This window comes from Apteryx mantelli, chromosome Z (assembly GCF_036417845.1).
Source record: "Apteryx mantelli isolate bAptMan1 chromosome Z, bAptMan1.hap1, whole genome shotgun sequence".
Taxonomy (NCBI): domain Eukaryota; kingdom Metazoa; phylum Chordata; class Aves; order Apterygiformes; family Apterygidae; genus Apteryx; species Apteryx mantelli.
Window position 1 is genome coordinate 30354548 of NC_090020.1, and position 23677 is coordinate 30378224.

Genomic DNA, 23677 nt, shown 5'->3' on the forward strand with positions numbered 1-23677 from the left:
CTATTACAATTCTAGAGTGCTATAAAATGGTTTCAGCAGAATAGTCATGTAAATTGAAAAAAAACAAACCAAAACAAAACATCTCTTCAGACTGAAAAAGAGAGAGAATTTGCCAACTGGGAAATTCTGTAGCCAGTCAGTGAATCTATAGGTCACATTGGCTTCTTTCTGGTTACATGTCTTTGAAAGACCAAGGCTGTGGCTCGCTGTCAAACACTACGGGAAATGAGAAAGCAGTTCTTCACAGATAAGTCTTAACCTGTCTGCCAGTTTGTGTAATTTGAACTGTTTGTTCAAAGATTTCCTTCCATGCAGCTGTACTCTCCATTAGCAACAAAAATGCTAGTTCAGGTACATAATCTAGGAAATGTATGGCCCCCACTAGCACAATAGCTAGGTTTGTCTAGAACACTGTGGTAGAACCCATTAATTTGAAAAAACATAGCTAGAATAAATGCACATATTCGCTCCCATCCACTCCTCTTGAATACATCAAGAAAACTTGATTTGCAGACTTCTAGTTTTGCTAACTGGCTGCTCAGTTTAGCTCTTCAGAGATGGCCCACACTGATGCCATAGAGGAAGGGACTCAACACTGCTAAGTATGAATTCATAGAGCCTATAGGCCTGTCTGCATGGGGACACTCAGTAAAACTAAATCTAATTAATTTGTACAGTGGATTAGTTAAAAAGCAAAAAAACTCCTTTGTCAATATTCTCACAAGAAATTAAGAAGCAAGTTTAATGTAGTTTAGGTTAATTCACTTTGAATGAATTATGAATGAAAGCAGTCACACAAGTACTTAACATTGTTTAAATGATCCTCTGTAAAACTCACACTGCTAGTGATTTAGTTAAATTTACTTGAGTAACTACGTGTAAACAAGGCATGAGAAAGGAAATGGTCTTCAACTACTGATTAGCCTCTCTAAAACATGAAGGACACAACTTATTTAGCTTTGTTTAATCATAGGAATCTTCTGTTAATGAATACAGCCTCTGATGTACTTAGTTGAAATGTAGTCCTGCATGAATTCTGTTCAATGGTGGGTGTGGGTGTGTGTGTGTGTGTGTGTGTGTGTGTGTGTGTGTGTGAGAGAGAGAGTGTGTGTGTGCGTGTGCGCATAATCACCTCTTCTTCTTGAGAGATGAGCAAATGAATTATGATTAGGCACATATATTACTGTATCTACCAATGAAAATATATACTGGACAGAGTAAACTTATAAACTGCACAACTTTATGAAATGTTCAATTTTCATATTTACACTAAAATTAGTACAAAATTGCCTTTTAAGTTTTCTGTAGCACAAGACAGTATCTACTGGATTTGATACCCTAATATATCCATTGACTACTTTGAAGTACAATAAGGGAATCTAGGAAGAGCTATAAAGAATAAGACACCATTTTCAAACTATACATAGTGTTTGCTTTTGCTTATAAAAAGGTACTTATATCCCCAAAAGGTTTTTAAATAGATCACTTAATAAGCAGGGGGGGAAAAAGACTGGTTGTTGGTACTAAAGCCTTTACTGTAATAAACTAAATATATTTACAATTTATACAAATGTTTGACCTTCAACAAAAATACAAAAACATATCACAAGATGCAAAACCAGGAAACAAGTTCATCTGAGACACCACTGCTCTACACAGGACAGAATGCAAGTTGAACTGCAAGGAACAGAAAGGTAATCCCACATATTCAAGCAATGAGAACGATTTGCATGAGGTCACAAAGAAAAAGAAAAATAAAAGGCTCCAACATTCTTCAGCAGACTCAGTTTTTAAAAACTATGTCAAAAACCTAGGCTACATCTGTCCATCTTGCTTCTGTGTTCTGTTTGGTCCACGTAGCCCAGATTTAGTTGCTGGATGTTGCCTTCTATTTTGAATAATCGGAGTAGTTTCACGGCAAGGTCTGGATCCCCAATATTTTCGCTCCTTTTTAAAAAGCAAAACCTTTCTACTTCTACAATTAAGAACAATTTTGGCCCAGTTCAACTTTTAAAAGTTACATCCCCATCAAATTTTTCAGTAGATAACTTCATAGACTGTAGCCTTTTTGTCTCCAGAGCCAGTGACTATGTATTTATCATCCACAGAGATGTCACAGCTAAGCACTGATGAAGATTCTTTGGACTAGAAGAAAAATAGAAATATATTACATCATAAAAAAAAAAAAAAAAAAAAAGGTTGTTAACCTCATCTCAGCATCCCATTTTAGGTAACCACACAGATGAAGGGATGAGATCATGTTTTGGACTCTCGATCTAGATTTTTCCTAAAAAATCATCATCATCCTTACCTGGAAGATACTGGCTCCATAAGGAGTTCTCCACGCATTAAGAAGATTATCCTTCCCAGTACTCACAAACCATTTACCTAGAATATAAAACAGAGGGACTATGAAAACATATGAAACAGACATCTGACAGATTTGGGGTTTTCAACTCACATCTATGAGATCTGCTAGTTAGCTAATTACCAGTATACAAAGCACTTGCCACTAATCAACACAGTATTCTTGCTTACAGTCAGTGTTGGTACCTGATGCTTTAGCAGTCTGTTACATACTAAAAAATCCCCATACTCTCTAAGTGGAAATAGCTTTTTACATATAACTCAACCCTCACAGCAGCCTTAAAATAAACAGATGGTCATTTGTAGATAAGTGTTTGTATTTATAAAGCAGAGAGATATTTACTTGTAAATTAAGAAGCACTTATTAAATGAGTTTTGACTATCAAATGAGTTATGACTATGTAATAACTAAGTAGCAAAGCAGGAATTAGAGCACTGACTTCCAGGCTTACCTTTGGGGCAACTTACCACAGTAAGCAAACTTGAGTGACAATACACAACTCTCGTGAAGGTGCAGTTGATATTTGTCTGGTTTATTTACATGTAGCACTTCTACATTGCTGCTCTCCATTCCCACAGCTAGCCATTCACCGGTAGGACAATAACCAAGGGAAAATATCTGTGAAAATTAAATAATGTTTACCCTTTTTTTTCCTTACAAGAGTTAAATGAATTGGGAGAGGGAGAGAGAGAAGGGCCAAATAAAATTCACATAGTTCAATAGCAAGACTGCTGTTCAGAATTCAAGTGATTAAATAACCCCTGTTCTTACCTATTAACTTAGGAAAAGCTAGGGAAAGAGATCAATGTCACTCAGGCTATCATATTGTTCCAGAAGCTAAATATATGAAAGCTCCAAAATATTGTGTTGTGCGCCGCCAAAACAAACAGAAGAAACAATTTCCCAGTTGTTCTGTGCTCAGTTCTCAACTACCATCTTAAACATTTTTTCTTTTCCCTTCAAGTTGTAGGAGAATCCAGTTACCTGTGACGTGAAGTCATGCTGTTGTAGCTGTCTCCCCTCTCTCAAGTCCCAGGATCTGACAGTGTTGTCCAAACCTCCTGTCCAGAGCTTGGTACCATCATTAGAAATGTCAATACAGCTGGCTCCATCTGTGTGGCCCTGGAATTGCCTGATAAAACAAACCAGATTGAATAATGATTTCCTGCCAAAGCTCAAGGTAAACACTGTTGCGGTGTTAGTTTTGGACTCTCTCTCTGTGTCATCTCTTCTGTGACTGCTGATGGGCAAAAATCAGCCCCTCCCTCTGACTGGGCATGAAATACAACTATATTACAAAAACACGTTCCAGGTGCTAGAAGTGAATTGCATCACAGCTAGCTAGACAAACTCAAACATTTCCTATCAGGTTTAAAAAGTAAGACAGCTTGTGAGAACCCTGAAGTACATTAACTATACTTGAAAGCACTAGTGAACAACTCAGATTAAAATAAAACAAGTGCTGAGGGAAAAAAATTCTTCCAAATTTCAGAAAACAGCTTCTGGATTTTTCTTTAGCTGTAAGTCAAGATGACAAATAGTTGGCAGGGGAAAGGATCCAGATAGTTAAGAGCAAACACTACTGGGTCAGCAAAGTTACACTCTGTATGGCAAGAGATCACAAAATAACTAAACAGTGCATTTTTTTTTTAAATCTTCTCATTAGGAATTCCCTGCTTTCAGAATGAAAAGGTCAGCTCAAGTTTTCCTTAATCCTTTGGCAGAAGACTCAAGGCTCCTGCATTTTTCATCAGCAATTAGCTTTAGGAAAGTCCTGTGCCTCAGTGTCAAAGGTAGAGGTGAGGGGGAAAAGATAACTAGCTTGGGAATGAAGGGTATGAATCACCAAGAGCTGCCACAGAAAGGTCATGCGGCACATTTTGTTATGTAGCACTGGTCTGAAAATTCCACATGTTATCAATTAGCAAGATCAGCAAGCGAGTGGTGGGGACGCTTACAGCAAACACTTGAAAGAGTAAAAAGTAACTTTTACCATTCATTGAAGACCATCACAGATGTAGAAAGAATTCGCCTTTACCAAGACTAAGCACAAATACGGCAAATTGAAGATGTTATATACCAAAAATCTTATTCATGAACCTCAAAGTTTAACAGAAAGTCAAATTTGCATGCACATGAATATGAATCTCACTGCATAATTTAGGCCAGTTATTGATACACAGGAAATCCAGCTGAAATACAGCAGACAAAGCAACTTCTCCAGTCTATATATTCTAGAAAAATATTCTAGCTTTCTAAAAATATCACAGCCTTTCCCAATTTAGGCTTTCCTTTCTCAGACTATTCTAAATCACCACAACTTTGGTAAGCATAAACCAAAATTTATCTTTTAGGTATCTTCCATCTTTTACAACTAGTTGCTATGAGGCACTTCACACATAGCCCTATCTTTCTTTGTCATAGTACTAATGCTGAATATTGCTCTGCTAGACACTTTAATCTTCTACTAAGATATTTGTTAATCAAAGGTTTAACCAAAGAGATTTCAAAAGTAAGCTAGACATTGATCACATTCTCTGTAACCCATTATGAAAGTTTTAGAGATTAAATTCCCCCCAAAACCCTCAAATACCTTTCCCATGAATAACGAAACATCAGTCCTTTATGCTCCTAAAGAACTGGAGGAATCTAAATTTTCAGTCACTTTTGTGCAGCTTATTATTTATCATCACTAAATTAAGTATTGAAAACTTTCTTACTGAATAAAGCTTAAGACAGGGCAAAAGAACAAACGTCAGTTTCCTACCAATTCCTACACTGATTTCAACAGATTACAGAACAGCCCTTTATGTCCTGGAAGATGCACTAGGCTGAAGCTAGTAAAGCTAGCTGCTACCCAAGCTGGGTTCAAACTGCATTCTTTGGGTAAGAAATACTATTTACTTTGCTGTCATGAACCATTATACAGGGAGATAAATATTTATCTAGCTGTCCAAAGAGTAACTTTTATTAAAGTATTCTGTAAACAAGTAATGACTCACCTGACCAACGTCTGATTGTGCAGATCCCACACTGCTATGTTCCCATCACTACAGCAGGAAAAGCACACCTTGGAGTCAGGGCTGATAGCCAGAGCATAGCAGGCAGGGGCTGAAGATGTCAGCTCTGCTTTTATGCGAGGAGTTGGTGCTGCCAGGTCCCATATGGATAATGTGCTAGCTTCCCCGCCAACTATGAGGGTGCATCCATCAGGCAGCAATTTACAAGAGCGGATGTAGTTATCTCTGTTCTGTACAACACAAATCACCTCTGTTATGTTAATATATGCCTGCCAGTAATGACCGCTGATATGATTCTGACTGCATTCAAATTTTAAATAGGAGACTATTTTTCCAGTACCAAAGTACAGAAAAGAAACTAACAGACCCTAAAGAGTTTCAAACGCCTACGTCTCATCACTAACCAGAGATTGCAGCTGCAGAAATTAAACTACATATTTATATTGCCACAATCTACTCTGTTTTGAACCTGATGAATGGCAATGTTTCCATCTCATTACATAAGACAGAGCCAAAGTAAGCTTGCATTTGTACAAGTGCACTCCTTCAGCTAATATCACCTACACCATAGGAATATTTCCAAAAAAGAAAATGAACTCTCATTTTGGCATTTAAGAAACCATTTATGAAAAAGTAGTTCAAGTCTTATGTTTTTGAGGTTTTGGGGCTTTCCTTTAAACACTATTTTGCATTCACAATTTTTAAGTAAAAATATTGAAAATTTTATAACCTTACTCATCTTAACTTGGATTTATACTGGTCCTTTACTGTTCAGCATGATTCTTATTGTATTGATATTAATGGTTTCGCATTTGTGATACAATTGCTGACTGAGCAGTACTATAGCGATTTAAAGGTGGAAAAAATGTCAGCCTTCACTCATTAGAGACTTGACTCCATAAGTGTATTGGATGTCAATTTCTCCATATGAGCTGCCAAATTAATACAGAAGAGTTCTTTAGAAGACAGAAGAATAAGATCTGTAACTCAAAACAAAAAAAATACTGTAAGAAGTCAACACTGTGTTTTACTTTTTCTTATTACACCAAAGGAACAGTAAGCTGTGTGGTAGAAATGCTGGCTGAGTTACTGGCAGCCACACAGCTTCATAACTTAAATGAAAGCAGCTAAGACTAGTGCATCCAGAGAAATACCTGCTGCAAAACATAATACCTATTCAGCCATACTTTTACTACTAGACAGCTAACATGGGGACAGCAGTAAAGAAAGGGCAAAGGCTTAGAAAAACACATTTATTTTGATCAATACTTAAACCAATATTATTTCATTCAGAATAGATATTGCTGAACTTTATGACATTAAGTCTCCTCAGTTAACATTTCACATATTGGCCTCTTTCTAAATCCCTACACTGGATCTACTGCCAGAAGAACCTTTTATTGAGGATCAGTGCATAAGAATTGTCTGCTAACTAGATTACTGAACTCCATTCTGTTTGGTAACCGGTAGAGGTGAAAACAAACAAACAAAATGCATAATGTTCAGAAAAGCAACAAAAGTGTAGCAAAACTTAAAGTGACCTTGATATTTTGTCATCTTATTTCATTATATAATTGCTATCTCCTTAAAAAAAGTCACTTCTGGCATGAGTTAAACACCTTGGAACATTCTGTGTAGTTCTGTATAAGCCTGGCTATATTTCTTTTAAACTCATGAGTAGAAAAACCATGAGCATGACTAGAGGGGGGGAAAAACACACACACACACACTCTCTCTCTCTCTGGTGAATTGTTTGCTCAGAAGTCCTGTCTAATATATTATTTGACCCTTAATGACAACATTTATCCCTAAACAAACCAGAATTTTTCCATTGTAACACCACCTGTTTAGTAAAAAGAAAAAATGGACAGCTAAAGCAGGAAACAGAACTGCCTGCTATTTCCTTGTAATATGAATAAAATCCAGACAAGGACAGCTATTTCCTTATTGAGTCTCCAAGGAGAAGTTACCCTTGTGCATAAGTTCCTGTTCACTTACCAGGCAGTCCAGCTGAGAGACAGGGCTCTTGCTGCCAGGCTGGCTGATATCCCAGACTTTGACACAGCCCTTCCCACCCGTGTACACGTGTCTCGTGGGGTTGCTGATAGTAACTGCACACACGACTTCCCCGTGGTTCAGAGTGTTGATCTGACGGGCATGGCGAGGGATTCCTGGACCGATGAGGGCATCAGGAGGGAAAGGTACAGGCTGCATTTGACCATCTGCAGTAACGTGAAAGGAGTATGCTCTTTTGGGGGAAAAGAAAGAAGGGAGAGGAAAAGAAAAGAACCGTCAACCAGTTACACTAATAAAATGCACAAAAAACCATAGTATTTTGCAATTGCTTTCTTTACCAATCTTTTTGCACATAAAAATTAAAGCTACAGTGCCAAGTAGTGCAGGCCCAGTCCCTGACCAGCCACTACATTTGCAGATTTCTTCCATGGAACTTGCACGCATTGCCCTGCAGTAGAACTTGCCCTGGTGCACAGCCAAAATTTAACTTGTGCTCTATTTCTACACCTCATCTTTAACATCAGCATTAGCTATGTCCACATGCTTCTATTTCGAGTTGGGAACTAGTACTTTAAACTGAAAACATAAACATGTAGAGTGCACACACACACCTTTCATCAGAAGACTGATACCATCTTCTCTTAATTGCGTTTTCCTGAATAAGTATTTTGGAAAAGCTGAAAGGCTCAGTTTCCCAGGTACTTTTGGCAATTGTGTAACATCTCTTATTTGTATTCACTGTGTGATTTTAAGTATATGAAAACCAAGGGTTAAAGAGGTGAACACCAGCACTGAATAAAATAACAATAATTAATTAATTAATTAAGCATTCCTCCTTGAGGACAGAAGTTACAAAAGATATTTCTTTGCATTCACTGTGATGTCTGAAGTCAGCTCTGCTTAAGGACAAGGGAACAAATAGCAGCTAATGAAGGTTTCAGGTTTAGGGTTTTTAAATAATGAAAATACTACTGCAAAAAGGCTGCTGTTTGTTACAATGGCGAGATTTTTTTTGCCCTTTTAAGTGCATACATAGTTCACATTTTTAAACATTCCTGTCACTTTTACAGCATTCTCCAAGAGCCCAAAGTGAATAAAAATGATGAGAAATGAGTTCTTGTACCACTGAGCTACCCCTTCCCTGGTGATACTTTATTTTTCTCATATATTCTTGTGTTTAGAATGGTTCTTTTTTTTTTTTTCAAGGTCACCTTCCCCAGAAATCTTAAATCCCCGTTACTCAAGTCAAAATCTAGCACTGCATCAGTCTCCCCCAGACCCAACAGTAGATGGTTCAATTTTACTCTGTTCTGGATGCCTATTTTCAAAGTATTTTATTGCACATTCCCAAATATTGCACATTTTGGAAGAACAGAATGAGCAAGAGGCCCCGATCGGTAACAGACATCATAAGGTACACCTGGGGTCCTTTCCAAATGAATATGCCCTGGAGCAGAGTCGAAGAGAAGATGTTCCTTTAAAAAAGGACTTAGAAGAAAGCAGAGAGGGCTTACTCTACTGTTCTTTCATACAGAAGAAAAGAGTAGAGAAACAATTGCCCCATGCAATATCACTGTTCTCTCAGTAGAGAAGGAGAAAAAAGGCTGAGGACAAAAAGTCACTGCTATTAACCAAGGAGAAGAAAGGAAGAGTACCTGCACATGCAATTCCTGCATATCATTCCTGTTTCATGGTTGGATATGTCAATGGAAAACATACTCAGAGAGTATACAGAAATGGAGGATGAGCAAGCATGAAAGATGACAAATAAAAGAAATAGGAAATGCAAGATAAGAAAGGAAGCACAAAGTTCACTCCCTCACGACCATACAATCTGCACGTATCAGATGTAGTTCTTCCCATGGGACCCTTTCCTTTTTTAGGATACAGAATTACAGCAATGATAAAGGCTACACTAGAAATCTGTACCACTTTTGTGAAGAAAAGTAGAGATAAAACCGTCTCAAAGCAGTTATTCATTAAATAGATGAGACAAAGGATGGGAGAAGCAGAAGAGGAGCAGCAACAAGCTCAAGGCTGAACAACTGCTCAGGTCCAGGTACAGAATCCAACTACAAAGTCATTGCACTTAAGAGGCTGGAAAGCACCACCCCATCCTACGCTACAGATCAAAGCCAGCTGCAGAATATTTGTTAGCAATAACAGTATACAGAACCATGCAACTTTGAAGTCTGCCCATGTTTTTAATTAGACAGATGACAAACAATTAAGCAAGGATTAAGCAATTTTTCCCAAAACGATGAATAATCCACCTGCACTTTTTCTTTCTTTTTTTTTTTTAAAAACATATTACAGAAGGTTATACCTTAAAGGTACTTTTCAATTGACAGTATTTTAAGAAATGTGGTGTTTTGAAATGCTTCTGTGCATATACATGCGTAGCTTCTCAGTTCTTGGCTGGGATGGGAGGAAGACAAAATATTTTTCAAGTGCTTCATGTATACTGTACCATTAAGAGGACTTTTCTGCTCTGGAATGCCAATGACTCGACCCAATGTATTTTAAGCATGTATAAGTTTGCCATGTTAAGTATGCCATATTCAAAGTGTGGTTTTATACACCATATTACAACTTTCAGTTTTACCATCACCATCAGGCATTTGCTTCCAAGATTAGTCAGCACTTGGGATGACTGAATTTCAGGGCCTAACAAACAGATCAGCCAGAGTTTCACACAAGTCAAGGCAGTTTTTGCTGCAGTGCAGGTTATCAGCAATTCACTATGCAAAGAAATGGCTACTCATTGCCAAAGTCCCCTACCAACATAAGCACACAAAAAACGAAATGCTCCTGTTTGCTTGAAGGTAAGTGGCATGTCAGGCAAACACAACCACTGTTAATATGTATAACTTTTCTTTACTGGCACCTTTTTCTTTGAAAAAACTTGTATCATGACACTTCCCTAGATAACGACAGCTTCCATCTTCAGAAGAACACAGTACTAGTGGCAGCAGTGCAAATGACTATTTGCAGCTCCATCACTCTCTGTTGCTCTAGGCTACCTCTCCATCAGGTCACCACATCAGACTGCCTACTCCTCAGCTTCTGAGGAGAATCGTATTTTCAGGACCATACCTAAGTATATTGAGGTGTGCATACATATGCATTTTAGGTTGCCCAACCCTAAAGGGGTCAATATTTAGTTAAATTTAGTAAGCTCTTGAGTTCTCTAGAGCCTAACTTGAGATTTCTCAGCAGGCACCCCTTGACCTCCCAGCCTCCCTCCTCAAACTGCTATGCACATTTGAATTCCGTAACACCACTAAACTCCATCATGTGCATTTTTGTCCTTTTAAGAGGATCTTGTAGAACTGACAGCTTATGCCAAAAACTATGTTTTTGTCCATAGTACTCTGTCACTAGGAGGTAACTGGGTTCCATGATTTTCCACCTCTGGTGAAATGGTTTCTAAAATATTAAGACAGCCCCTCCTCATGTTGGGTTTAAAACATAACAAAGGAAAAGAGTTCTTATGCAATGTCATTATAAACTAACATGAAAAACACTAAGTAGATATTAGCCAATGACTATATTTACACTTGTAACTAACTGTATATTATGAGAATATTTAAATAATGCCTAAGAACTGTACTTGTGTTAAGAACAAAGGATAAGCAAGTTTAGACCAGAACAGAATAGTTACAAGACAAATTTACATGTGTCTTATTTAGGAGGGATTCTGAGAAATATTTACTCTGTATACTGTCACCTATGATTACATCCCCTCTGAATAAGAGACAGGCTTTATGATCCATTCTCCTTTTGATCTATTGCATCCAAAGATTTTTTTCTTTTTCTATGTCACAGAAGCACTGAGAACCTGCAGAGTTCCTATTACAACCTAGTAGGTTGTAAGACTAAAAAACTTTTTGTAAGACTAAAAGACAACTCCGTTTACCAGTTTAAATCTGGTAATTTTTACCCTCCCATTCCCAAATTCAAAAGTATGTGTTCTCTGACATCTGAGGAAAGTCCAGAATAGCTTTCTCCTCTTCAAGGAGATTTTTAACAGAACAGTCTTCCACACAAATTTATTGCTCAAGAATATGGCAAATTGACTAAACTATCTACCTCTTAGCTCATCTGAGTATTCAGACTGATAAAATACATATAGTTCTTAAAGTGCCATGCCATCAAAACAAACAAACAAACAAAAAATACCTAGCTTCCACTTCATACCTCCAATTCAAACAGAATTCCTAAACTAGCGCAAAAACACCCAAACCACAAAACACAAAAGTAGAAGGTTCCTTCTGTTGATGACTGCATTTTACTTTCAGGTCTTCTCTGTACACCAGCTTAATTTTAGTTACAGTTATCACAACAAACACTGAATATCCTTGAATATCTGAGTATGGTATTTTACTGTATAGGGCAAAACGTCAACAGTTAGTGATCAAGGTATTCATATAGGACTAACAAATCCTTTTAACTTCATAAATGGCATCAAACCATTCTATCCAGAGGTTGGGAGGCATGGGGGTGGGGAGGGTGGGAACAACCTGTTATTCTAAAACAGAGCAAAATTAGTCTTCCTTTAAAATATTCCTCACTGTACACTCACTAAAAAAAACAAAGATCAGGAGAATTGAAATCTTTTAATTTTTTGTTTTAAGCAATCTATTTTACGATTCCAAAACTGTATACTGTTCTGAAAAACAATGCTATTTGAACACAGTGAAAAGTCAGCTTATAACTAGAATTTGCAGAGTTTACATTTACCAAATGAAATCTTCTTTTTCTATGAAAATGAAAACTTATAATATTTCAACTCTATCTGATGTCTGTCTGTAACAACACCTCATACTCCAAATAAAGCAGATTTGAAAAAACAGAAAAGTACATTTGTCATCATTACTACTGTTACTTCATAATTTAAGACATCAGAGAGGCACGACTGCGGGCACAAATCTTCACCACTAAACTGGAATATTCATGCTCAGTACACCATCCAACTATTAGAGGTTGTGGTTCACATCATAGAGAAATCCACAAGAACATTACTTTAGCATCTGCAGAAGAGTAAAAGCTAAATAATTACTTCACTAGAAAGGCTATACAAAGCAAAAAACATGAATACAACACCACACCAAGAATTTATAGTTCAGTGCACAGTTAAACATACTGAAGTGTAAAAAGGACAGAGTGCAAAATGCAGACACCACATGGTCATGTCCAAAAATAGTACTGATTTCAAAGACAAAAGATTAGGTGATGACTCAAGACAACTTGGGGAAAAAAAACGCAGAAGAGCTGCTAAGAAACAAATAATGCACTGGCAGCAAGCAATTGTGAAACAAAATATTAAAACATACTTTATGCACATTCATACACCCATATATTGAGTCCCTGTCCACCAAAGTAATTACTGAACAATAGCTGAGAGAAAACAAGTATAAGATCACATAGCTTCTTCAAAATAGTGCTGTCCATGACCTGAAATATGAAGCGAAACATACCATTAGCAGGATGAAAAAAAGTTAGCGATAGCCAAGAAGTGATTAGTCAAATGGCAACAGGCATTAACAGCAACTGAAGACAGAAAACTAGGTTATGTGTACACAAAGGTATCAAAGTAATGTTGAAATCATGAACAGACTCAGACAAAATGCTTGAAAAAGAAAAAGAAAAAGCCTGCTATCAAATACCAAGGCTAGCTCATTTGTATAAACAAGAAACTGGTTAAGACACTTCAGCTTTCTAGATTGCTGCAACGATTGCCCTCTGTAGCACTAACAAGGTTAGACTCCGAAGAGAGCAAAATTGTCAGATTCACATTCAGAAACATAAAAACATGGTGATAAAGACCTGCATTTAGTCAAGTTACAAAACAAAGCAAGTGACAGAGAAGCTTTTCAGACAAATTCCTTTGGTAAGAGGGAATAAACAAGGAAAAGCAGGCCCAAGAGGCTACTAATTTTTCTAACAATCTAGTAATTTTAGAGATCTTGGAGTATACAGGGGTTAAAGAAAACTGTGTGCTATCAGAAATGCCATTCCTTTGGAAACAGGGGAACTTAATGTTCTCTTGGAAGCAAGGCTGAGTGAAAAAAAGAGCCCCAACATCATAACCTGCAGCAATCAGCAGACACATACAGCTGAGGGTTCAATAGTTTAATCTGAAAACCTTGCTCTGTACCAGCTGTAACAAGACTCAAACTAAAACTCCACATCTCATTTATAACAAATTCAATGCAGCACATTAACTAGTCTCTAGGATAATGCAAATTCTGAAATAAACCAAGAATTCCCCTTTAGTCTGCCTGACTTTAACAGATGTAAACTGTATGGGTAATATAGGAGACTTTCCTAATGTGAGTAAGAGATACTTTCAAAGATGCTGCAGGTAACAGAGAACATCCAGGCAATTGTAGTCAAACAGAACTAAAACAAAGGCGATTCCAAAGCCACCAACAGAAAGGTAACAGTTCAGCTTTTGGCATTTTAGTTTTATCTCACAGCAAAGGCAGGCAAAGAAGTTGCTTCAGAAGAAAAAGATTGAGTCAGTCCAAATAATGTGACTATGAAACATATTACTGAACATATCAAATCATGTGGAGAGTAGGAAAGTATCATAAACATAAACAGACCAAATTAGATATGAAATTCAGAATACAAAATACAACCGTAAACATGCACTGTTTTAGTGCCTTGAATAGTGCAATGGCTAGAAGCTAGCCTCCTTCCTCAGAGCAGTTCTGACTGAACAAAAATAGGTTTTCATAACTTTTAAAATATCATATTGCTGGGGTTACTAATGAAATAAAAATTATTGAATGTTTGTGAATACACTGGTTTAAAAGTAAAAAATTACAGGCAAGGGATTTTTTGATTTCCAAAAATATTTTATATAAGGATGACAAAATCTACCTAAGTCAGCAAGAAAGCATTTGGCCCTTAATAAAGAGAGCCTGTTTTTAGGACAAAGCATGTTCCTTACTGTACTAAATTTAAACATACCACCATCTGATACATAACACCAACTCACAGACCCTTTACTTCAGTAATCCCATCAACATACCACCAGCTTTTCTTTAAGTAAACTCAGATTTAACAGGTTTCTCACACTGTCAACAGATAGTTAAGTCTGTTCTCAGAAGCATGGTGGATAACAACAAAAACACATTTAGGATGGCTTTTCCAATGTAAGAAGCCTGCTGTTTTCTTAGTGCTATGCAAAAAAAGAGTAGGAGAAAACACATGCTTTACTGCCTGTAATCTGGTGTACACTTTTCAGGATGCTGGAATGATTGACATTATAATTTATCACCAGGTATCAATGGGAGGTCAAAAAACAGACACACAGAAATCTCTGTGTCTGTGTAACTTTCACCACAATAAGTGTTTCTTATAAACTTACACAGTATCGTAAAAGTAAGTTTCTGAATTTTTCTGAAGCTGCAAAAGGAAAAGTGAAATCACACAGGCAGGCTTCACAGAAGCCTCACAATGGTTTGGCACAGAAGACAGTATGTACCAGGAAAATCCAACATAGCAAGCACAAAATGTTAAGTGGGTTTCAAAATTATCTTTGTACCTAGTTAGAGAAAAACCTATATTCTTGCTACTTCCTGTTGAAAGAGAAGAAAAGACTGGATGTCAAGTATGAAGGGACAAAGAACAGGTTCTAAAGGAGTGTCCAAAGCTGCTATAATCCTCTCTGCCCTTCCCTCCCTAAGCAAACAGATTAGTTGAATTTACAAAGTATGTTCTGTTTATACTTGTGTAAACTAGTTGTCCAGAAATATGTATATAAAAAAAAACAAAATAACCCCACACCCTCAGATTTAAGAGGTCATGTATCTTCATGACTGTACTACATATGGGTATACTCAGTCTGTCTACCACAGCCAAATTATGGAAGACCTCGACATACACTGTTTCGGTGCAAGTATTTTATTTTAACCTCAGTAAGCCTTAGTATCACAGAAGTAATTTATTCAAGCACCCTTTCACCAACAGTTAAAGCCTTTAAATAAAAAGAAACTGTTGTGAAAGTCATCTTACATCATGCAATACCCACTGCACAACTGTTTCCTTATCCTTTTCCTTTCCAGCTGTATACTTCCACAATGTTTTTAAGTGCTTGCTCCGTTATGCAAGGTGTGCATCAGCTGCCAAAGTAACTGCTTCAGATACCCATTGTGATCAACAGTTTCAGACTCTTACGCCTGTTAAAACAGCTGCCAGACATGGAGTCTGTGAATTTGCATTACACATTTATGCTCACTATAGTATGAATTTTAGTTTCAGTCTGTTCTATCTTACCCATTTTACCACTGTCTACTAGTTTACAATTCCCTTAGCCTCTTCTAAAAAGGAAGAATTTTAAAAAAAATCCACCCTCAAAGGTATATATACCTTCAACAGCTTTTCTCTAGAAATAAGTAACACACACCTTTTTCAGGAGATGACAGCTACCAGTTGAGAATTTACATGCTACATTCCTTATCAGAAGTCTAAAGCAATCTCTTGGGAACAACCGAGACACTACCCCCCTTCGGAATTCTTGTTCACTGACACAAGATAACTTTATGCTCTCTAAATGTTGCAGACATTACCAAAGCGTTAAGAGTTACTTACGGTTTTCCCCCAGGAATCCCTGCTAGATTTGGAGGGATTCCAGGTACTCTCATGTGAGGAGGAGGATCAAACCCAACCTGACAATGAAAAATCAATTAATCTCACACTTGCAATTTCTCATTTAACAAGTCCCTTTTCTTCACCCCCAAAATGCTATGCATTTAAACAAAAAGAAAAATTTACCCACAGTATTAAAGTAGATGTAATTTCTTGGGGGGGACAGGGGAAGTATTAAAAACAAGAGGTTTTCCCCACAGTTACTTCTGATAAAAGTAACGTATATCAAATATCCACACCACCTAATAAAGCATAATACAAAGATCCTTGAGCTAACACTAAGCCAGCTCCTCCATCAGAGGCCATGTTGTGTTGGCATGTGGCCAAATCAGTGCTCTTTAGCTCTTGTGACAACTAGCACTTACGCATGCAGACACAGCACAGTGTTCAAAAGCAGCTTCAGGCCCCAGTTAGAATCTCCAGGCCCCAGCTAGAATCTCCATATTGTACCGCACCGCACTGTGTGGGCACATCAGCTAACATATCTCTCATCAAGCTACACTGCAAGGCACACACAAATTCATCTACAGCTTAAACATATTACATAGGCTCTCTTCACATGCTGCAGTTCCATTAAACTTGTATCCTGAATAAATACATACATCAAATAATCCAAATAGGGATTCTGGACTAAATACACTTATTTTTTCTTCTGATAGAGTATACTTCCTACTGCTTTAAGGAGAGCATATGCTATTTAGAATTTCCACTTTTTCAAATAAAAGCCCTGTTTTACAGTTTGAAAAAGCAGCCTTACCCTACAGTAACGAGGAAGATGACATGATCTTGCAAATTTACAAGTAGGTAAGTCTGTGCATACATAAAACTGCCATCAATCTCATATGTTTGCAGAATCAGGCCTTTAGGTTACTCTGCTCAATAGCAGCAATGACTACCACGTTCCATTTACTTATTACACCCACAATAGCAACGAAGACTATTCTTAACACACCTTATCACAGAGCTTTAAGACATGTACCATCCAACTTCTCATATTGATTTCAATAAAAAACAAAGTCAGATGTAGATAAAAAGACTTCTGTGTGCTTCAAGATTAATTTGGGATGTCTGTACAGCACACAAATCTGACTCAGTAAGAGAAAAACAGATGTCCAGAGCACCAATGAAGTGCTTTGTAGCTACCAACACTACCTGTTCATTTAAAGAATAAACAAATAGTTTGGCATTTACTAATGATCCAAGGCACTGATGAAGGTTAACAAAAAAGGAGACATACATAAATACACTGAGATTCTCTGTTTTCAAGGTAAAAGTTTGTTTCTCCAGACATGCAGCAAAGTGAAAGACAGAGTGAAGCAGTCAAGCCTCTGGTGTTGTTATAACTTGGGAATCTGACAATGTTAAATGAAGCATGTAGCTCTTCTCAGTGAACCACAACCCACAAGACTGAGATTGCAAGCAACGTATGGCCTACCATAGGAGATCTTCCATAAGCAACCACAGCAGCTGCAGCTGCAGCAGCACTCATCTGGGGGGACATATTGTGCAGACTGGCATAGGCTGCCCCTGGACTGGTTAGCTCTCCATTCATGCCAGCATGAGGTACCATTCCAAATGGAGCAGGGTACGGTCCGGGTACTGCCAAAGGTGTCCGCAAACCTGCAGCTGCAGAAGAATGAAATCAAGCAATTTTATTTTTATTTCCTTGCACACAGAGAGGAAAACAATCCTCTTTTCTACAGTACCTAACCTTCCCCTCTCTACACATACTGCCAAGAAACATTGCCATATTTCATTACTACTATCTCTTTTTATTCAGTATAAATAAGGCCTACTGAAGTCTGAACTTGCTGATTACTTCTAACAATCGCTACTAGCATTGCCTATTTCCATTTCTGTAACATTTCCCTGTTTACATAAATTGCTCCTTTGTCAAATTAAGCGGTAAAGCTGACAGACACGGTTTACACAGCTCATGTCTGAAGCAACTGTGCTATACCAGACTGAACAGCAAAAGTAAACTTCATCCTGCATTTGTCAAGATTTACACTGCAGCAAATATTAGTAGTCCCAGACAAAGACTGGAAAAGAGACTGCATTCAGAATAAGCACCAGAAACTTCTGAGAAGTCTTTCTATATTGCACACAGTCTCTGGATTATTTGTAAAAAAGATAGAGACAAAGTAAACAAAAGAAGAACATAAGACAGAAAGATATTTGAACTCTTGATAATCCAAACAACTGCTTCTCATCAAGCCTTCTCTTAATACCAAGAATAAAGCAATACACTTACTTAACATTCACATAGAACTACATATGTAGAAAGATTAATGCTGGAACCATAAAAACACAAGAGGTAATGCATTACCAGCTTGGTTAACCAGAGGGTCCATTGTTGGAGGCTTGCCAAGGCCTGGACGAAGTCCTGGAGTTGCACTAGTGCCCGGGGTTGGCACATCACTTCGAGGAGTTGGTGTGCTGGATTTCAGAACAGGCGTGCTGGCTTTTTCATGCTGGTATCATTAAACAAATTAAATGAGTATTATTTTTAATCCAGACCATATTACACAATTTATCACAACAGCAGCTGGGATGCTGGGCACCTACTACCTACTCCCTCAGCCAATTTTCATAAATCCACACAATGTTGACAGCATTATCTTGCGAGAGAGAAACGCTGACCTTTTCTATTATTGACAAAATTAAAATAAGCACAGAGATGTAGAAAGTTATTCTTCCTTCTTCCATTGGCATGAAAAAAATGCATGAGCTAATTTTTCTTCAGGACAATACTGTATGCAACATCAATTTATTTCAGTTTGCAAACATTATCATTTCAAACATTACTGGACACAACAGATTTAACTACAAAAGCAAAGAAGTACCATAGCTGAGGATATATTAAAAAAAAGTGGTACTTTAAGGGTTACAGAGAATCTTATCAAATTATTAAAGATACTGCAGAAAGAAAATTTTCAGAGACTAACAGTTTATTTAGAAGAATGTAAGAGTAGCCTGGAGAACTTCTTAGTGGCTATGTGCAGATCTACAGAAGAATTAAAGCATAAGCTATTGCTCAAAAAGAAAGCAATGCTTAAGCAAATCTTGTGTGTTATGTAATAAATTTGAAACTTGTTTGATATAAATGCAAGAAACATAAGATATCAGCATGAAGCTGAAGTTATTGCTGAGGAGGAAGGCTGAACACTACTGCAAAGATTGGGAAGAACAGTAATCAATTTCAACTTCAAATGTTTAAAATCATACGCTTTCTGCCAAAAATTGTTGCAGGGCAAGGAATAAGTAGATCTTACATGCAAGAAGAACATTTCTCCGGACTACAGACTGCTTATTATACTCACCAAACTCATTTCTTTGGATTTCAGGGAAGTGGAACTTCCTGAAGAGGCTGTAGATGCTGGACTGCTAGAGGCATCCTTCTTCAGCAGGCGGTTTTTATCTATACCATTTTCGCGTGGTGAATGAGCAGGGCTTGCCCGTGGGGAGGACGGATCCTAAACAACAGGAAAGGAACAATGGCACAGAAACCTGTTATGGGTGGGTACACAAAGAGCACTAAGGAGTTGGGGGGAAGGAGGAAGGGGAACCTAGAAGAATTCAAATAGTGAGTTTGAATGAAGAGACATTTTGCTGTCTCTAGGCAAAAAGGATTAAAACCCTTTGTTAGTTTAGTGTAGACATATAAGTTCCTACAGTAAGCAATCTGCATTTATTTTAGATTACCTGTAACCGCAAACTGTTTCCAAGCATAGAGCTTGCTATCTAGGTAAATATAAGTACAATCTAAAAAAAGTGTGCATGACAAGCAATAAAAGCAAGATAGACCAAGAGTAATAGTAATGTTTACACTGTTTCCGTATGGCCTCCACGTACTGCTAGCGAGCACCAAAAATTTCAGGAATAATCCTTCTTAGGCAATACACGCTTTTATCATTTCTACCATCAGAGGAAGTGATAGAGACACATGCTTTATATGCCATAATATCTATCTGCTACTTCTTTTTAGATACCAACTGTAATTGCATCACTACTTGCATCTTCAGAAAAAACTAAAATCATCTCTCAGGTAATTATCTTTTTCTCTTCCAGAGGCACTCTCTGCTTTTACTTTATTCTGTAATAGCCTATCCAGCAAGCTACAAAGCCATCAAAGCACTGCAGGTTCTCTATCCTCTTTCTGCTCATGAGAACAGCAGCAGGGAGGGAGGGAAGGAAGTCCTCACAAGAGGGCAGTAAGTCTACCAATTGATTATGGAGCAGTATCATAATAACCAGGGCTTCCGAGATCATTCTCTAAATCTGGTTGGATACCCATTTTTCTACTTGGCTGACATCATTTGGGCACTTAAGGCTTTTTGAAGTGGCTATGATTTGGGAAAATTTTGCAAACAGAATTTGGGACAGTTTAGCTGACTTCATTCTAAAACAGATAAGCATTTGTGGCAAAAGTTGTCTTTAAACTAGGAAATTAAAATATTTGTAACTTTAAAGCCACCAAAAGTGTTATTAATACTACTGCTAATAACTACAAGGTCAAATATTGTCTTTCCTTTTCATTCAAAGACAGTAGTTTAAAAACCTCAGCCCTCCACCTGCATCTCACCACAACTCTCCCCACTACAGAACAGCTGTGAAATGTTAGAACATAACTGCTGAGAGAACAGATATGGATAAAGCAGCAGCAGAAAAAGCAGAGAGGGCAACCAGATAAAGCAAGGAGGAAGATATAGTAACTGTGGTATCAATAAGAAAGAAGTTGTGAATATTTTAATACATCCACATAGAGTGTTTCTTTCATCTAACTAAATGCACTTTTCCTTTAATGTCTGGGCAAACGTTAAGACTACAAAAATGAAAAAAAAAGTTACCTCATTGGATACATCTACAACCAAGTTATCGTCACTCTTGTCCCCATCACTGTCCTATTAAAAATAAATAAATAAATTTTTATTTCAGTTCATACATTAAGAGCCTAGAGAGAAAGACTAGGCATCTACTCAGACATTTGATTGTTTTTCTTAAACAAAAAGCAAAGAGCCTTTCTTTAGTTACTAGTGATAGGGCAAACAAAATGAAAACACGAACACAACAGCTTTCTAGTGCTTTAACAATAAAACCTAAATGAGGTAGGGCTAGTTTAGTGCCAGTCTCACCATCAGTGAGAGATGGTCTAAAAACCCTCCTGATTACCATCATAAACAGTGTTATCACTACTATTAAAAAAGGAAACTAATTCTATTCACCTGCTATTTAATCTTATGAGAATTACTGCTTAATGTTTGTACCAAAAAACACTAAATATGTCTCAGAAAATTCCATTAACTTGACATTTGGTTTATGAATCAGCTCCTCCAAAGTGATAGGACAATTCTTCTTCTCCAGAAAGGAAAGCTTTGAAAATAGAAAGTTCTGGGGGAGAAAAGTCCAGAAATGCCAAGAGACTTCAACATTCCTGCCTAGCAAAATCAAAACACTTTGATATTCTCAAATTTAAATGTTTTATTGTGGCTTGTCATGCTGAATTTTGACTAGGTTTCACTTTAACCACTGTTCATCTGGGCTGTCCTAGTGTCTCATGGAAGCTGTTACTCAAGTGCCTTCTGCTCCCTGTCTCCAAAATGGGCTGGGATCCCAGTGGGACATATCCACATGATAAACTGTGGTCCAGTGATTTCCACCATCATGGTGGTTCAACCAGAGGGGAGATTTGACAGAAAAATCAAGGGAATGACAAAACTTAAACTTTCCCATGGGAAAGTTAGACATTTTCAAGAACTGTATTTTTAGTTTAAAAGTTTCTAGGAAAACAAGTCAGACACACAAGAGACTGCTCAAATTGTCCCCCATGTCTTGAATTAAATCAGCAATGCTTTCAAAGTCTCTGGGCTATCACACCTAACTATGGCAGCCAGAAAGGAAAACATCAGTTCCTTCCTTTAACTCTAGGACATAAGTGTTAAAAGAGCAGGTGGTTTCACCCATTCCCTTTTGCTTTAGCAGCTCAATAGTGCTTTTAAGAAATACTGCAAGCACAGGAGGGCCTGAAGAGTGCCACTGGAGACATCATGGTGGCTCTATTTGTGACTCGGGAAGCTGTCCATCCAAAGGGTGCAACAGGAGAAGGAACAGGAGAGCTCCAGTCCCAGGTATTTGTCACCACTTGAAGAGTACGAAGCAAATAGAAGGCAAGAATAGGTTAGAACATATCTAAGCATGTGGGAGACCTGCCTTAGCCCATTGAGGGAGGACATTCATTCCCAGAAATACTGCCCTTGATGAGGGCAAAAACAGTTACCAAGCAGTGATTAAATCCACTCAGCTGATTTTCTCATGTTGTGAAGTAGAAGTTACTGGGATGGTTAAAGGCACCTCCCATAGTTATTATTTATATCAGAAGATTCTCCTGTAGCTAAACAAACTTACAGGTTGAAACAATCCAAGTCACATCAAAATTTGAGTCAGAAGTCAAAAAGGAAAACTATGAATTTACTGCCATATTTCCAAAGCAACAATTCCTATCACTCATTTATCCCCCTTCTAACAAAAGTTGTTCCTTCATGTCCCTACAAGGGCCACTTCTAAAAAAGCTGGTAATCAGCAACTCCATGTTTGCAGTTTGAAGTCAAGGAACCTTTAAAAAAAGAAACCTGTTCCAGATCAGAATAAATCTGAAACTTTCATATAGCTTTGTTTTGTTCAATTCTTTATTTTGTTGGTGACTTTACCTTTAAAATCCATCTCAGGAAAACAACACACAAGACTACACATGTAAAACATGGGTTAAAACAAATAATAAACGAAAAACCTATTGCTACAATACAATATCCTTTCCATTCCTTTCCAGCAGAAATAGAAAAAAAGCAAGTAAGATTTAAGTTTTTATGTAGCTTGAGCATGCTTAAACTTTAACTATTTAAGATAAAAAATAACCTTAGAATTTCAAGGCCTCAAAGCTGAGGGAATAGCATAGGGAAGTTTGCCAGATGCTTCCATAATCAAAACTAGGTTATTAGAAAGTGATGGAAATACGTCTCACAAAGCTGCAACAGTAATACAGCACCACGATGTGCAGAAAGGGGAAAGTAACCCAATCTGCTGTCAATGGCTCCACTGCTCAAGTGTTATTGACAACAGGCCTTCCCGCCCACGCATATCCTGGGTCCAAGTGGAAGAGAAATTCTACTTCCAGCTACTGATGAAATATAGTAGCACCTCATTTTCTCTTGGCTTTCAGCAACCAGCAAGTAATTAGTGATTAAAGTTATTTAAAGCAGACATTTTAAACCACACTATGTCAAAAAATAACTTCATTTGTTAGATTTAAGTTCTACTTTTCAGTACTCTTTCAATTCAGATCAGCCCTATTCTAAGGCCTGTTTAAGTATCATCCTGTTATTTGGCTGAGCATTTAGACTTGAAGTTGAAGCCTGCCTGTGAGGTTCATGTGGGCCACTGTTCTACTGAAGCGCCCCCCTGAAACTGAGAAATAAGGAACATTTGTCAAAATGCGGAACACAAACTGAACTTTTTGCCTTAGTTTGCTTTCTACTGAAACTGCCTTATCAACAAAAAACAAACTTCAGGAAGTTGGTACAGCCCTCAAAACACATGCAATTTGCAATAGTAATTA

General features: G+C 37.5%; 1 protein-coding gene across 4 annotated transcripts in view; it reads right to left on the reverse strand.

Moving 5' to 3' along the window:
- Positions 1 to 1218: 1218 nt before the first annotated feature.
- Positions 1219 to 23677, reverse strand: part of LOC106491611 (TLE family member 1, transcriptional corepressor) — a 161565-nt gene continuing 139106 nt past the window's right edge. For 3 of the 4 annotated variants that reach the window (XM_067316378.1, XM_067316377.1, XM_067316376.1), the window contains 11 exons: positions 20916 to 20969; positions 19389 to 19541; positions 18395 to 18539; positions 17501 to 17691; positions 16009 to 16085; positions 7387 to 7636; positions 5371 to 5618; positions 3353 to 3500; positions 2836 to 2986; positions 2312 to 2388; positions 1219 to 2145 (listed from right to left, as the gene is read on the reverse strand). In XM_067316378.1, the coding sequence (XP_067172479.1) occupies positions 2038 to 2145; positions 2312 to 2388; positions 2836 to 2986; positions 3353 to 3500; positions 5371 to 5618; positions 7387 to 7636; positions 16009 to 16085; positions 17501 to 17691; positions 18395 to 18539; positions 19389 to 19541; positions 20916 to 20969 (1602 nt within the window). In that variant the 3' untranslated portion in view covers positions 1219 to 2037. The remainder of the gene's footprint in view (positions 2146 to 2311; positions 2389 to 2835; positions 2987 to 3352; positions 3501 to 5370; positions 5619 to 7386; positions 7637 to 16008; positions 16086 to 17500; positions 17692 to 18394; positions 18540 to 19388; positions 19542 to 20915; positions 20970 to 23677) is intronic. The other variant, XR_010887000.1, reaches the window with a different exon arrangement.